Source organism: Metopolophium dirhodum, chromosome 1 (genome assembly GCF_019925205.1).
Source record: "Metopolophium dirhodum isolate CAU chromosome 1, ASM1992520v1, whole genome shotgun sequence".
Taxonomy (NCBI): Eukaryota; Metazoa; Arthropoda; class Insecta; order Hemiptera; family Aphididae; genus Metopolophium; species Metopolophium dirhodum.
Window position 1 is genome coordinate 122,901,137 of NC_083560.1, and position 16,128 is coordinate 122,917,264.

The following is a 16,128-nucleotide window of genomic DNA, read 5'->3' on the forward strand; positions in this document are numbered from 1 at the left end:
TACGCCATACCTATACATTGATTTCGATGAAATTACCTTTCTACCTGCAAGAAACTTGTCTATTACTCTGGCAGAGCCTGGGTCGAACTCTACTCCGCCGGCTTATATATAACAATAGGTACACTTCAACTGTTAATTTATAACAAAATGATTAATGTTGTTGATCTCTTTGACTGTAATATAGGTAGGTAGCACAAACAAAAATTATGAAATTAAAAACAAAATATATTAACATATATTTTTGAGGATTATTTAAATTAAATGGTTGAAAGATTCACTTACAAGAAATTGGCATCAAATTGCTATTTAAAAAAATGCTAAATTTATTTAATTTTATAAAAACATTGACCCCACTCAAGGGTATTATTTGAGCTGTATTATTTTGTTTATATATTATAATATTGTACCTAATATAATGTTAAGAAACATTGAATACTGTCAGTAACATTATTCTATATATGTTGTAGACTTCTAGTAGTTAGTTAATTTAGCTGTAATAGTATATTGTCCGGCAAGAGTACAATAAAAGTAGATACATGGTATTTTTGGTAATTATCGATTCACAATATACCGGTATTCTAAAATAACAAAAATACCACATATCAGTATTTTTTAAATTTTGGAATTACCGGTATACCGAAAATACCGCCAGCCCTAGTTCAATCTACTATCTAAACCTTCCTCGAATAGTAGAAATCGGTCAAGTATTTTTAAATTCTATAAGCCTCGTTTCCTCAACCAGAGGCGTCATTTCACATTTTTTCATGGGATGCAAAACCAACATTGAAAATCTGAAGTAATACCAGTCGCTCGCATGGTCGAGTCATCCCATGAATTTTTCTCAACACACTTTTTGTGTAAATGTAGATCATTTTATAGAAATTATAGTCTAAAACAAATAACAATAATTTTGTTGACAAAAATGTTTTTTATTTTGTTTTAACACCATATTATACGGATTACCACAGCTAATTGTTCAATAATCAATTAGATAATACAACTGGTCAAAATTAACTTTATTTTAACATTACCTTTTAATACAGCTTCCAATTAACAGTAAGAAAAAAAAATTAAATTACCTAATAGATTTTCATATAAAAATGTGTATAAACCAATTAATAAGTAATATATATTTAAATATGATATAATAAATTACAATAAATGAAATCTTCTAGATTTTAATTTAGCAAAAATATCTACTGCTTCATTAAGATCTAGTGTATCAGCTTCTTCTTTTTCAGTTGTAATAACCATTAAATCGCTTAACTTGTTATCTCCTACTGTTGCAAATAATTTTTCACTATTATCAATGTCGAAAAAAAGCGTTCATTGGAAGCAGAACTAACAGGCAATGTTAAAATTATTGTTAATATTTTTAAGGTTTTTACAAAAGCAGATGGTAGTTTAGATAGCATTTCTGTTAGTGTTATTATATCAGGATTAATTTCTTTTTCTTTAAGTAGTGCTTGGATGGAAGAAAATTCAGAAGATAAATATATAGAATTAATTTTAAAATGCCTATAATTGTTAACACATATTTCAAGATAAACAGAATTTGATTTCAAAAACCGATCACTGTTGGAGTTAAAAATGTCCATAACCATCAAAATTGGCATATCAAAAATAATTACAAAATAATTTTTATTTGTTTTATACTATAATTTTATGAAATGATCTACACAAAAAGTTTGTTAAAAAAAATTCATGGGATGCATTTGCACACCCTTGCATCCCACAAATAACGCCACTGGCCTCAACCATATACTGTGCCTTTTATATATAATAATGACTGTTACCATGGCTTCTAATCAAATACTTCTATGGCCTGTCCGGGATACCAAAAAATATGCGTGTACAATTTGGTGTCTATTGGTTAAAAACTGCAATTTTCATAATGTGTCATTTAAATATAACAATATCTGTATTAGCTGACTATTTATTATAATCAAACTATATATTGTTTCATTTTTGCTTAAGTTGAAATATTCTCAATTGGTTCTTGCCAAATTTAGTAGGTAGAATATTATTTAATTATATGAACTTCAAACATACACTTTCTCTTGAATATAATATAATAGGTAGGTATTACTCAATTTTAAATTTATATGGAAAACTTTATTAGCCTAAATGACAAAATATAATACAATACAGGAAATTATATCCAATCATAATAACTATTTTAATATCTGTAACCACTAACCAATGGGTAACCCTATATAATATATAAACAAAAAAATGCATATGTAGAGTACTCTATAGGGGTTGCAAACTAAACTAAATACCCTCCCCAAGTCTCAAGGAATCTATTTATTGAAAGCGATCTAGTAATTTTTGAGTCTTTAGCGGACAAAAAAGGAAAAATTTATTTTTATATAAAATAGAAACAATTAATTTGTCTTGGATCATCTTTGAAAAAGGAAGAACACAAATAAAACTACCTTTCTTTTAAATGGTAAAATACATTTATATTTTAAAATATAAAAAGTTCCCGATGAATAGTCAATAATATAGTTAAATCTAAACAATAAAAAATAATTAAAATCATTATTATTTATGTTATAACAGTACAATTGTAAAACACAAAAGACAAAAAGTGGTTCTTAAATCTAACTGTAATGTAATTTACCATTACCAACATAATTCAGATTAAAATAACTACAGCATATTATGTTATTTAATATAATACAATCTCAAAGTAAACATACAGTTGAAATAATATTACAACACAATATTTATATTGTAAAAAAAAGACTCGTATACAAAAAAAACCATAATTTAGTCAAATTGTTTAAAGAAATGTAATTAAAATTGAAATTTTTAATTATGTCGAAAACACAATAGAAATCAATAAATTATACAAGTACATTTATAAATGTATGGCACTATTTGATTATTACTTACAATTTAAAAACAAATGAGCATAAACAATGATGTTATTTAAATTAACTAATTTCACTTTTGCTAAAGTATTATATGAGTATTTAACCTTAAATAAGTAAAACCTAAATTCACAGAAGTAAAATTTCAAGATTATAATTTTAATTTATTTATTATATTATACTAAGTACTAACATATTTCAATTGTTCACAATCAATATATTGTAAGCAATTAAAACAATAATATTATTTTTATGTTGGTAAGAAAAAATACTAATGTACTGAGTAGGAAAAAATAAAAACTAAAGTAAATAATATAATTATTCAGAATCAGTTACATTAAATTAACAATTTCAGCACATATCAATGCTTAAAAATGAAGATGAGCCAAAATATTAAATAGATAATTATATAGATATTTAAATCATTTCATTTTGGCACTGAATTCTGATTTTGATGTACAAAATATAATTCTTTTTGAGTCTTTAGTTTTAGGCCTTACTTATGAATTATAACTTAAAAATATTTCTAATTTGTTATACAATTATAATCCTATGCAAAAATTCAATTTTTTTTTCAGTGATGTATAAATAATAAATAAAAACATATAAAAATCTATTATTATTTTTTTAAGTCTTTAGGTTTAGGCCTTAATTATAAATTATAATTAAAATATTTTTAATTTGGTATACAATTATAATCCTATGGAAAAATTCAATTTATTTTCAGTGATGTATAAATAATAAATAAAAACATATACAATTGAAAAAAAACTTGTTTTGATTGAATGGTGGCAAATAAGAAATTCTATAGATTTGAGCTTATTCTTTAGTAATAATTCATACTGTGTTAATTAGAAACTCTAAAACTGCTTACTAATAATTATTTATTTGGCTTAATTCGGTTTTTATTTCGGATTACCAAAGTTCTTCTTCTTCTTCTTCTTCGATATACTCAGACATTACTGTAACATCCTAGAAAATAAAATAAACATTCATTTAATTTATATCTTATTTTATGAACATTTTTTAATAAATAAAATATTAAGTGTTATTCAATAAACTAAAGTATATTATTTTACTACTAGGAAGTAAGAATCATAAAATCAAAAGTTATTTAAAAGAATAATTAATAATAAATAATATTTTATTTCAGTTTATTCAGCATTGAACATTAATCAAGTATTTAAAAATTAAAAGATATTTCTAATTATCATATAGAGAGACTTCTCATACTTGGAGCACTGACAAGAGTTTTCACTGTAAAACTGTGATTATTTAAGTAATTCTGGTAGTTGGTTCAATGAACAAATATTGAATAATATGGTTTAAAAATATTATTAATGATAAAAATATTAGCTAAAAATTATAATCAAATCATACTATTTTCATTATGACAACCATTTTTGTATAGGCTTTAGTTTTAAATTTAAAAGAAAAATTAAATTAAAAATATTTGGTTAATGTAAGAATTCATTTATACTGAGCTAATCCACACTGCATTATATTTTGAAAGGCTAATGAAATTAATCACAAATTTAGATGTCTATAAATCTATTATAAGCTGAGATAAATATTGCTTGTAATTAAATGGTTTAATCATCTATCGCACATAATATCTATATAATTTGAAATGTTTAAAACCTTTTAACCCACAATATAAGCAATTAGTGCAGGCTAAAAAAAATAATGAAATTTGTCATAATATTATATTCAATACCTGAAATAAAATTTAAATTTGCATTGAATAAAATATTTAAACACTAAATAAGTAACATAGACATTTTTACAAATTATTATGAATTATATTGAAAATAAATAAACTATGTACCGATCTTATGTCATTAAACTGACTCAAAGGTTCATAACCTTCACCGCTATACTTTGATAAAAATTCTGGAATATTTTGATCGGCCTAAAATCATAAATATTATAATTATTGTAAGCTGTATTATTACATAAACTATGAAATAAAAATAATGAGTTAAAACAAATTTAGTTTACCAGTTTAAGAGTGTTAACTAAATATGGTGCCATGGCAGAATCGATATCTGGGTCATAAAATGAAACCGCACGGCCTGAATTTCCTAATCTCCCAGTACGTCCAATTCTGTGCACATATTCTTCGATTGTTTTTGGTAAATCAAAATTCACTACCGTTGTAACACCCATTATATCTGTAAAAATAAAAACATGGTTTTATATAAATAATTGTTTAATTGCATATTGAGTGTTATTATTATACATATCCATGATAGAGTTCTAATAACTAAAAATATTTAAAGAAGATATGTAAACATATTCTATTCTCTAAAAGGTTTTTCCAGATATTTAAAATCAATTAAACAAAAATGGCTATTCCATGAGTATTATTAAATTATTAACACGTCATATCAAATATAAATGATTGCAGTTTCAAAAAAAAAATTAAACTAATATAATATAATAATTATATATATAAAAAGACTTGTCCTGGGTGATTCATCATCGCCTAGCCGGAACTGCTGAAGCTATGGATATGAAATTTTCAGTAAATGTATTTATTACTATGTATAGGCGCACTAAGAAAGGATTTTTTGAAATCCGCATTTTAAATAGCTGCTCAAACAGGGACATTGAGGTTCAAGATGGAAATTGGAAATTTTATTTTTATTTATTAATAGTTGCCATTGGTTACACTCTACAGTAGAAATTAGTAATTATTTATTATTGGTTGCCATTGGTTATTCGGGCGGATCAGGTACAATAGCTGGCATCAATTCGAATTATATTATAATATCAAAATTAACTTGGTATAACTTCGATAATTTAGAGTTAAATCCTACACTTACGTACAAACAGCACTGGGTCCGCGACCTACCACAGATAAATTGCCTACCTGATATTGCTTACCCTATTGCCTATACTGCTGCGAATCAGAATTTTTATTCCAGGAAACAGAAAAGTTAAGATACATTTCGAACACCATACACCGAATATTAAATAACGAATTGAACAAAGTTTGAGTCATATAGAGTTGGTACATTTAACGGGCAACGAAGTGCACGGGATCAGCTAGTATTTTATATTTCATTAATGTAGGTATATCTGTCTTTGATTGTAATTTATAGTAAACCTAAACAATGTTTTGGAATATTTTATAAAAAATGTAAAGTATAAATGTTCAGCATCTAATTGTTATTTATTTGTGCTTATAAATAATTTCAATAACATTATTGAAAGACTAAAAGTCTAATTTAATACTCTTAAATATACCTAGTCCTCTAGCAGCTACAGCAGTGGCTACCAAGACCTTCATTTTTTTAGTCTTGAAATCTCTTAAGGCTTTTTCTCGTTCTGGCTGTAGACGATCTCCGTGTATGCTTGTTGTGGGAAAGTTGAGTTCACTTAGAAAGGCTGCTATGAAATCAGCTTGTCTTTTTTGTTCAACAAATACAATTATACCTTCGCAATCATCTGTAACAAACATAATGTATAATAATAATAAATTACTAATTTAAAGTTTAATTTTAATTAAGTATATAAAAAAAAAACAATAATTTTAAGTATTTACTGATTAAAAAGTTTACTTACCTTTTTTATTTAGCAAAGAAACTAACTCCATTTTTTTACTATACTTAGTAACTTCTACAAATGTTTGTGTAACATCTTTACATGCCCCTCCAATTTCTCCAACAGCTACTGATATATAATCTGGTTTTAAATAAGACTTAGCTATTTGTTGAACATCTATGGGCAAGGTTGCTGAAAACATGACTGTTGATCTTTCTGCCTAAAATTAAAAACAATTTGTTTCTCAATATAAACATATAAATGTGTATAAATAAATAATAGTTTATAACAGTTATGTCAAAGTAAAAAAATAAGCAAGATTAAAATTTTTAAAACTTTGTAGTACACCGGAATACATACAATATATTTAATAGAAGTTAATGTTAGTCTAGTATCATTAGGTATACTTAAATGAAAATTGAAATATTTACCGACGACACCATAGTATTATCACTTAATATGCGTTCAATGTCAAGTGAGAAACCCATATCCAACATTCGATCAGCCTCATCAAGTACAAAAAATCGTAAAGATGAAAAAGTAATTAAACCTTGATTCACAAAATCAATTAAACGTCCCGGAGTAGCCACAATTATATGAACACCTCTCTAAAAAAACAAACTATATAATTATATATTTCTTGATAAAATTACTATTCATTTTACCAGAATTTTTTCTTTTTGGTGATAAGGTGCTGTTCCGCCATAAAGAAGTTCACATCTAATTGAAGTACCTCTGCTCAATTTAGTTGAAACTTCACATATTTGTATAGCAAGTTCTCTGGTAGGAGACAGGATTAAAACTTGTGGCTCGCAATGATTGTAATCAACAACTATTTCAGATGGTTCACTGATTAAACTGTTTAAAATTGGTAAAACAAAAGCTGCCTGAAAATCAAAAATAAATTAAAATTCTGCCTACAAAAATAAAAGCATTTAAATAACTTTTTTTACTTACAGTTTTTCCGGAACCAGTTTGAGCACTAGCTATCATATCTTTTCCATTCATAATGATTGGTATAGCGTATTTTTGTATAGGAGTAGGAATACTATAATGATATTTGGTCAAGTTGCATAATAATATTTCACGTAGCCCAGAATCTTTAAATGATGTTATGTTTTTGGGTACATCCATTCCACTTACTGTTACTTCAATTTTATCGTATTTTTCAAAGTTTAATCCTGCTTCAATTGTTAAGTCATCGTTTTCCTCAAAATCTGGAGGAATATAAGTAGATTTTTGCACGACGGGCTTTTCAGATTTACCATTGCCTCTATCATTATTACCATTTTTATTTGAATTTTTGTCAAACCGTGAACGTTTCTGGTAACCACTACTACTGTTATTATATCCGTTACTTTGATATTTTTGATGATTACTGGTAATTTGCTCAATGTCATTGTAATCTGAATAATTTCCAGTATCTGTACTATAGGTTACTTGCTCACTTGAAATTTGATTTCCCCAAGATTCATCAGATTCAAGATTAGTTGTATCAGCAGTTTGATAATCAGCTTCAGATTTTGTTTGATTCCAGTCGACATAGTCAGTACCATCAATTTGAATATTATCACAATGTTTATCAATAATTTTATCATCATCAGTATGACCATTGTTATTAGTTGGATCCCAATTTGTATAATTATTGCACTCATTAGATTTATCAGTGTTGCTTTTAGATAAATCCCAATCGTCATGATCATCAGCATCCCAACGAGTATATGAATTTTTAACTGTATGACCAGTTTTATTTTGGTCTAAATGTCCATATGTTGTATTTACTCCAGGTATATTATTCCAATCTTCTTCCATATTGATGATTTCTAGAACAAAATAATTAATTGTATTTAAAAAAATGTAAAATAATAATACAAAATCTCACAGATAAGTAAAAATTTTAAAGAAAATTAATAAGTAGTAAGTATATTAATAAGTAATTAATAGGTATTACCTATTTTTAATTTTACTTTTTAGAACTGAAATAAGTCATGTAAGTATATAAATTGTATATTTGTAAAATATAGTTTAAAATATATAATCAATATTTAATTTCTTAATAGGTGGATATAATAGGTATTAAGATGTATACGGAATTCCTATTCTCATAAAACATATATTTTTAAACCAAAAATGAGGAAATTATTTAAAAAATAAAGTAGATGTTTAGAGTAACAAATTAAAATTTTGATTTCAGAAGTTTTGTACAATTAACCTGTATGGTGGACAATAAATAGGTATACCTATTATACTTTTATCAGAAAAACACATTCTCACATTCATTTCGACATGCGCTTATAGAAATTAGCCTTTTGCCTTTATATTATAATTTATAATTATTGATGTTCTCATATTGATATGTACACTGATTATAATTTACTATATGCACAACCACTACACAAGTACACTTTATATTGCCTATACTAAATTCCTTAAAAAACAGACATAATATTTAAAATTTTAATCCTCTTTGCAATCAAATTTAAAATAATAATACATTAATACACAACTATCCTACGCCAAGGCGAGTGAAGCGAAACGAGCAGTGGTGTGGTGAATGGGGTTTTATGACACCTAGGTCTCTTGGGTCAAATTTTTTAGTTGTGGAAGGGGGTGGAATGGTTTGATACATTATGGTAAGTAATAAAATGGTATAAAAATAAAATATTTACAGTCACATAATAATATTATATATTATATTAAAGGGATTTAGAGTGGGTAGGTATTGAAATATTATGCTGTGCATCATGGTTTATAGTAAATATTGTTCACCACAACGCTGAAGACAAGTGTCTGCCACCAGGTGTGTTTTCCGTTAATTTTTTATAAGTACGTCAAACAATAAAAAAAATATTTATACTTCAATACAGGCCAGCAAAAAATATTCCAAGAAAAAATCGGTTTTAGTGAGATTACTAATAATAAATTATAAGCTATAAGATTTAAACGTATTTATGATCATAATATAGTCAATCGTAGGTATAGCGTAAAAATTTGGTCAGACCGCAAAAGCGCCGACGATAAAAAAAAATCAACAAGGTAGGTACCTTGCACAATGCACATATTACCTGTTGCCTATGTACCTACACGGAAGTAAAATTAATGTAAATAGTTGAAAATGAGTATTAATTAATAATTAGGTGTTACCTAATTACACGTGTGTAAGATGAAGTGATCGTGAAAAATTTAGCATACTATAAATTTATACAGACGCATCATAATAATATAGGTAGTATAATGAGTCGCTCACCTGAATCCCGTGCTCGCAACGTGGGTTTCTGTTATGATTTTGTTATTCTTGTTGTTGTTGTCGTCGATAATAACAACAATTGTGGTAGTGTGCCGACAGGATGCACGAAAGTCCGCAAAACTCTGGAACGAAATCGATAGGCTAGGAATTGGCGGAACAGTAGCAGTATCCGTGCGACAGCGATGTGTGAAATGCCGTGTTATACTAGACGCCGGTCGTCATCGTGGTCTGGTCGCGCGCGGTACACCGGTTGGAGTGTAAACAGTGAGGGAGAGAGAGTGAGAGAGAGAGATAGAGTGAGAGAGAGAGAGAGAGTGAGAGAGAGAGAGAGAGAGAGAGAGAGAGAGAGATAGAGTGAGAGAGTGAGTGTTAGTGAGTGAGTGTGAGTGAGCGAGAGAACGAACGTTTGAGAGAGAGAACACACGATGGAGAAAACGGTCGTGTGGGTCAAAGAGGGAGCGAAGCGGCGAACGATCGTGTGGGAGAGAGGCGCTACGGTATACGACGGCAGCGGCGCGTGACGGAACACACCGAGGCAATAACAACACTATACACCGTAGTGACGGGGTGGATGGCGGGGCAGAGAGATTTTTGGAAAGACGAAATAATATTATAAAAAACTATTGTTCGGACGACCCTCGACGATTCCACGAATTGTATCCACTAATGGTAGGTCTGTAGGTGACGCGGGAAAACGAGGGAGGATGATTCTTTACGTCTCACGCAACGCAGGGCCATAAAAATAAACGAAAGGAAAAAACAAATAATATTATGAAAAACACGTGTGTGGTTCAACACATTTCACATATATACACACACACACACGAAAACCGGTTGAATAACCCTGCATTCTGGCTCCGTAATAAATGTTGTATTTCGTAGTAGGTACCTATATGGTATATTACCCAGGTTTAGTATTTCCTTAGTTTTTCGGATGTTCGGCGCCGGCTCGACGGTACCCATTATAATATTATAGTGCCCTACGCACATCGCCACGGTATTTTTTACCACATGTGCATGTGTGTGTGTGCGTGTGTCTGTGTGTGTATATGTGTGTGTGTGTCAAAGCACACGCATTCACCTCTCTTCTCATTGGCCACTCCACAGCCACCATTACACCGCACCGCCACAATCTCGGAAAGTCGGAAAATTTTGAATAGTTTGTAATATAATATATTGATAATTTACCTAATATATACATAATATTGTAATAAATAGATACCTAACAATTTCGTTATCGCCGTTGCCCTCCCGTGGTCCGTTCAGTAATTTCAACAACAATAGTAATATTATCGAACATCGAATTAATTAAAATATCTCGTCCGTCTGTCGATTATTACTGATCACTGATCAGTCATCTGAGTTATCACTTATTACTTATTATTACTAATCATTATGGGTTTATGCAAGCCATATCTCACGAGACTGCGCTCGCTGTAATTACAAACTCATTAGTAAATGAAAAATGAATGATAAAGTTGTCTCCGGACTCTAGTACGAGACTTTTTCGTACATCTTCAACATTCGAAAAAATGAATAATAATTATCATTTATCACGGACGGCTCACGGGTTGTGTGCGGCATATATAGTCCTAGAAAAACAAAGTTCAAATTAATAATCTATTTAATCTCCTTTCGTCGTTAAAAATTTTAATGTCAAAAAATCAAAACCGATAAACAACTTAAATGGGACATCTGGCATGGCGTTAATTCAGCGCTTCCAGTTCTACCTACAAATATATCGTTGCGTTGCATTACGGTGCTACCTATACGTTTTAATTAATTTACCAAATTATTCAAAGTGTGGATTTATATAATTTTAAATAAAAAAAAGAAATTTAATCATAATAGGTAGTGTGGGTGTGTGGAAAATTACAATTGTACATTATAGACTAGGTACCTACTAGGTAGGTACATACTATAGTATAATAAACTAGTATAGTCAAAAATAAAAAAATAAATAAAAGTTCAAAAATAATTTATAGTAACGTAAAACTTTCTGAGTAAAAAATACAATTTTTAATTAGTCTAGCGTGAAAGCGCTCAGAGCTAAATAGTTTAACACTTATAGTGCATATGAATTCAATGATTCTACGAATTATCAAAAAATATATATGTAAAAAATATCTGGTTATAATTTTGAACGGGAAATATATAACGGAAACTGCTCGAATTACTTCAACAATACGGCAACAGGAAATTTAATATTATTAATAACACATTTTTAAAAAAAATACATTTTAATAATACTCATATTTATTTGTGTTTGTAATTTTTATAAGAAATACATAGGTTGTTTTTTTAAAGAAAATAGTTTTAATATTAATTAATTGTCCTATTTACTTTTAGATTCTAAGAAGCACTCATTTGGACCACGAAATGTGCTTATACATTTGCATGTTTAAAATCCAATATTATTGTGGTTTGGGAATTTGGTCCACTTCTTAAATCGGTTTGCCTGGAAAATAGATAAATTCCAGACAGAGTTATGGCATGCATACAAATATGCGTATTAAAAAAAAAAATTGAAATGACGCTACTACTGAGTAGAGCAACATATGTATTGATTTTACAATAGTGTACCTATGTTTTATTTTATTTTTGCGTCTGAGTCTGACGTCACCTTTATAAAGGAATTTGGTCGATTTTTGCACTATGTAATAATAATTTCAATATATTCAAAAGGTATTTCTCAAATTAATGTATTATATAAGTTATAAACGAATTGTATTGAGTAGGTATATGAGAAGTAAATGTTAATATTTGCTAATTTGTCATACCTATCTATATCTAATAGTATTTCTGATTATTTTGGCGCCACTTAACATGAGTACAGATAATGAGGTAGGCACCTACATAGTTTTGAGTTGTGAAAACCAAGTAAAACCGATATATTTAAGCAGGTATAATAATAATATTATATATTATAATTCTAACGAAGCTTGCATGACTAATTATGTGATGTAATTGTAATTGTAATTTTTACTAATGTAATTTAAAATACAAAAACAATTTTCTAATGTTACATTTATTTTTACATTTTACAAATATTGTAAATAATAGGTTTCTTATGAGTTTAAGATGATAAAAATGTACCTATATGACTGATTGACAAAAGCAACATTCAGAAAGAAAATTAAATTAATATATTAAAATTATATGATATTCTTAAAATGAAAAATAATTTCATGTTTCCTCTGATGATTATTTCTAATAGTACAATATGATAATTTCTAATTTAAGAATTTTAACATCCCGAAGTGACATACTCTACATTACAAGGTTAGGCTTATGAGTTAAAAATTACCAAATCTCTAAATAAAGTAATGATATGTTTAATTAATAATTATCTTCGAAGCCACTAAATTAATTTGATGATTTTAACAATGTAGTATGTACCTACGACCAATCTATAGACGTATACTAGATTTTTACACAAATATTTATACGCACCCGTACCTACTATCATTGATTATAAATACAGTATTTACAAAATTTACAATCAATGGTAGTTGCATTTATACGTATCTATAATCAGGCCGTCCCTACAATTTGCGAAACTTTTAGCGGGGCCTATGACAAAAAATGTGATCATTTATGCACAAAGGCAATTCCATTCCCATAACCTCGTATGTATTTTTAATATTTTTCATCTGCTGTTGTACCAAAATATCAGGAGCATTGTATTAAATAAAAAAAAAACCGTGACCATGTATAATCAATATTTTTTAACATATCATTGCAACAATATATTAGGACAATTAATTTATCTAAACCTTAATTTGTTATTCCCGGTGCTTTTGAAAACTATATTAGGCATCATTTACTTTTGACCCCCTCAAAGTATCAATTAGATTCACTTTCCTATTAGAAAATATGCTGTTGACGAAAATCCAAGCATTTTTACTGTCCTCAAAGTTGACGACAGACACAAAAAAAAAAAAAAAATCATCGTAAAAACAATATCGCTCCTAACTAGCGCAGGCTATAGGACGGTCCTGTCTATAATCTATAACTATGATTTATTTTATACATAGTGTTTGCTTTGAATTTATCTGTAGAAAGCTAAATAGAATTTCAATTGAAAATAAACAAGTGCGATTTACGTTTTTATAAGGCGAATAGACCTAATAATTACAAATATTTTCGCATAATAATCGTTAAATACCAGTCTTTTGGTCTTTTGTATCAACATTATAGTATACAATATAGCTACAATAAGACTAATAAATAATAATAAATTAATAAACAAAATACAAACGTGTATAATAATTTATATTGTATTATTAATTGTATTGTGGTGTACCATATTCAATATTCATATAAGTATAAATATCATATATACTATACATTTAATACTTGAATTTTTGTTTGCTATAGGTAGGAGCAGTTATAATGCTTCAAATCTCAATAATTTCATATTGTCATGTCATAATTCATTGGACAGTCATGTTGTATCAACTTTTTAATGGGTTTTCCAGTTGATTGTTTTTAATGGTTGAATATGTTATGATTAAATGTCATTTTAACTCACAAATATATTGTTTTAACTGAGTAATATTTATATCATATCCTTATTGTTTTGGAAAAAATGTAAATAACGGACTAAGTAAATATAATATAACTAAAAAAAATATAAAATTTTAAACTGACAAATAAATAATTTATTTAATGATTTTAGATTCCAAGCAGAGTGATGCATGTGAAGGTTTGAAGATGAAAAGTTTTTTTTATTTTTATAGTTTTTATTTGTCCTTCGTCAACTTTTATTATTGGAGCAGTAAAATTTTGAGGACCTACTTTTAGGAATGGTAGCAAATTGGATCTAGTTGGTACTTTAGGTCTTCAGAAGAAAAGATTATTATTTCTTTTCAAATTAATCTGGAAAAACAAAAAACAATGTCATCAAATAACAATGTAGGGGAAAAAAGAACTTTACGAATAACTAGTTCTTTTATAAAGTTAATTTTTTTTTTGTTAATCAACAATAAATAACCATAGATACTTAAAATGTTCACCAAATTATTCAAGGAATGGAAAGAAAATGTACAAGTGCTGGTTTATCTGTGTTTTGAATTGAGAGACCTAAACCTGAGACGATAATACAAATTGAAATAATATGTTTTCTTATAATATAATAAACTTGCTCTGACATATAGAAAAGTATATTATTCTTATTTATCTCAGTGTACACAATATAACTAAATGTAGTCCATTATCTACCCAAATCGTCGTCTCGTGACTCATAGTTCATGGTCCGACATTCCATAGTCCATTACCCAGGCATGACAACTCTCACTGTGACAACCGATGACCCTACGGCCTGTACCCAATTTATCACATTTATTTACAGGAATTTTTTTGTATATATATCTTAACATTTTATATGACTGTATAATACACTATTCCGATGCAGTTGACCGAAAATTAGATGAATAAAAGAACGGTCGGTGGTGCCGTTTTATACGTTTGTATATAGTGGGGTAAACTTGAGTTTATTTGTAAAATTACAGAGGTCAGTGGGGTGTGTGTGCACCTGCACCACGGGTGGTGTACATTCCTATTCGAACTCCGAAGATCGTAATCAATGTAGCAGTCCTATTATTATTTTTTTTTCCCCTGAATATAGGTACCTTTTGAAATTCCTCGTACCTGCTCGGATGACGGATAAATAATACCCACCGGTTTTCAGTTGTAGACTTCAGTTTTATAATATAAAATAAAATATCCCATGCATCTAGTTTTTATAAAATGGATGCTTATTCTGCGGCTCTCTGCCAACGGTAGGGTTGCCACCTTTCAGTGTCTAAAATACGAGTCACACATTTTTTTTGTTTATATCATTAAGTTTACTTTATTAGCATTGTAAATATGGCTTTTTTTATTATGTATGCAAATAATTTTGGTGTATAAAATTCAGTATGCCTAAAAAAAATACCTACGACATTCAATTTTTGAAGATTAATTTTTTTGTTGAAATCTCTGTGGCTTACATATTTTATTAAACAAAATCAATTATCAATAGAGTGAAAATCATACAGTTTATTTATTAAATTACTTACTAAATAGGAATAATATATTATATTATGGCATATGGGACAATTTTTGAAAACAGGAATTTGCGGATTTTAAATTAGAGTTGTCAAGACAATGGGTCATGTTTAGTCTTTACTTTCTAGTATAGTTTCAAAAGGGGATATCACTGTATTACAATATGTTTGGGCATGGCTAATATTTTCTATACTGTAATTGTAATTTTTATGTTTTATAATATATTAATATACAATTTATAATGTGTAAAGCGCGCGCCCGCAGGATATAATCCCACCCACGGAAAAATAAAATTACTACACTTAATCTTATATTAGTTATAGTGATATTGATATAAAACTCAGACCAGTTAAAAAGTACTAGTTCTAGGTAGTTCTAGGTTTTAATCAGTTAATAATTTCC

General features: G+C 28.2%; 1 protein-coding gene across 1 annotated transcript; it reads right to left on the bottom strand.

The window, feature by feature from the left end:
• Positions 1–2,504: 2,504 nt before the first annotated feature.
• LOC132935957 (ATP-dependent RNA helicase vasa-like) lies at positions 2,505–9,937 on the bottom strand. The gene is made up of 9 exons (XM_061002601.1): positions 9,676–9,937; positions 7,386–8,251; positions 7,094–7,315; positions 6,860–7,036; positions 6,450–6,648; positions 6,132–6,332; positions 4,881–5,053; positions 4,708–4,791; positions 2,505–3,851 (listed from the first exon to the last, which is right to left on the bottom strand). Exons 2-9 carry the CDS (start codon positions 8,238–8,240, stop codon positions 3,795–3,797), a joined length of 1,968 nt encoding a protein of 655 aa, XP_060858584.1. The 5' UTR covers positions 8,241–8,251; positions 9,676–9,937; the 3' UTR covers positions 2,505–3,794.
• Positions 9,938–16,128: the final 6,191 nt, after the last annotated feature.

Excerpts from the sequence above, each read along its gene's own strand:
- LOC132935957 (XM_061002601.1), bottom strand. The coding sequence starts at position 8,240 with ATGGAAGAAGATTGGAATAATATACCTGGAGTAAATACAACATATGGA. Across the intron at positions 6,649-6,859 it reads ATAATACTATGGTGTCGTCG|GCAGAAAGATCAACAGTCAT; the intron begins GTAAATATTTCA and ends TTTTAATTTTAG. Across the intron at positions 3,852-4,707 it reads AGTTTAATGACATAAGATCG|GATGTTACAGTAATGTCTGA; the intron begins GTACATAGTTTA and ends TTTATTTTCTAG.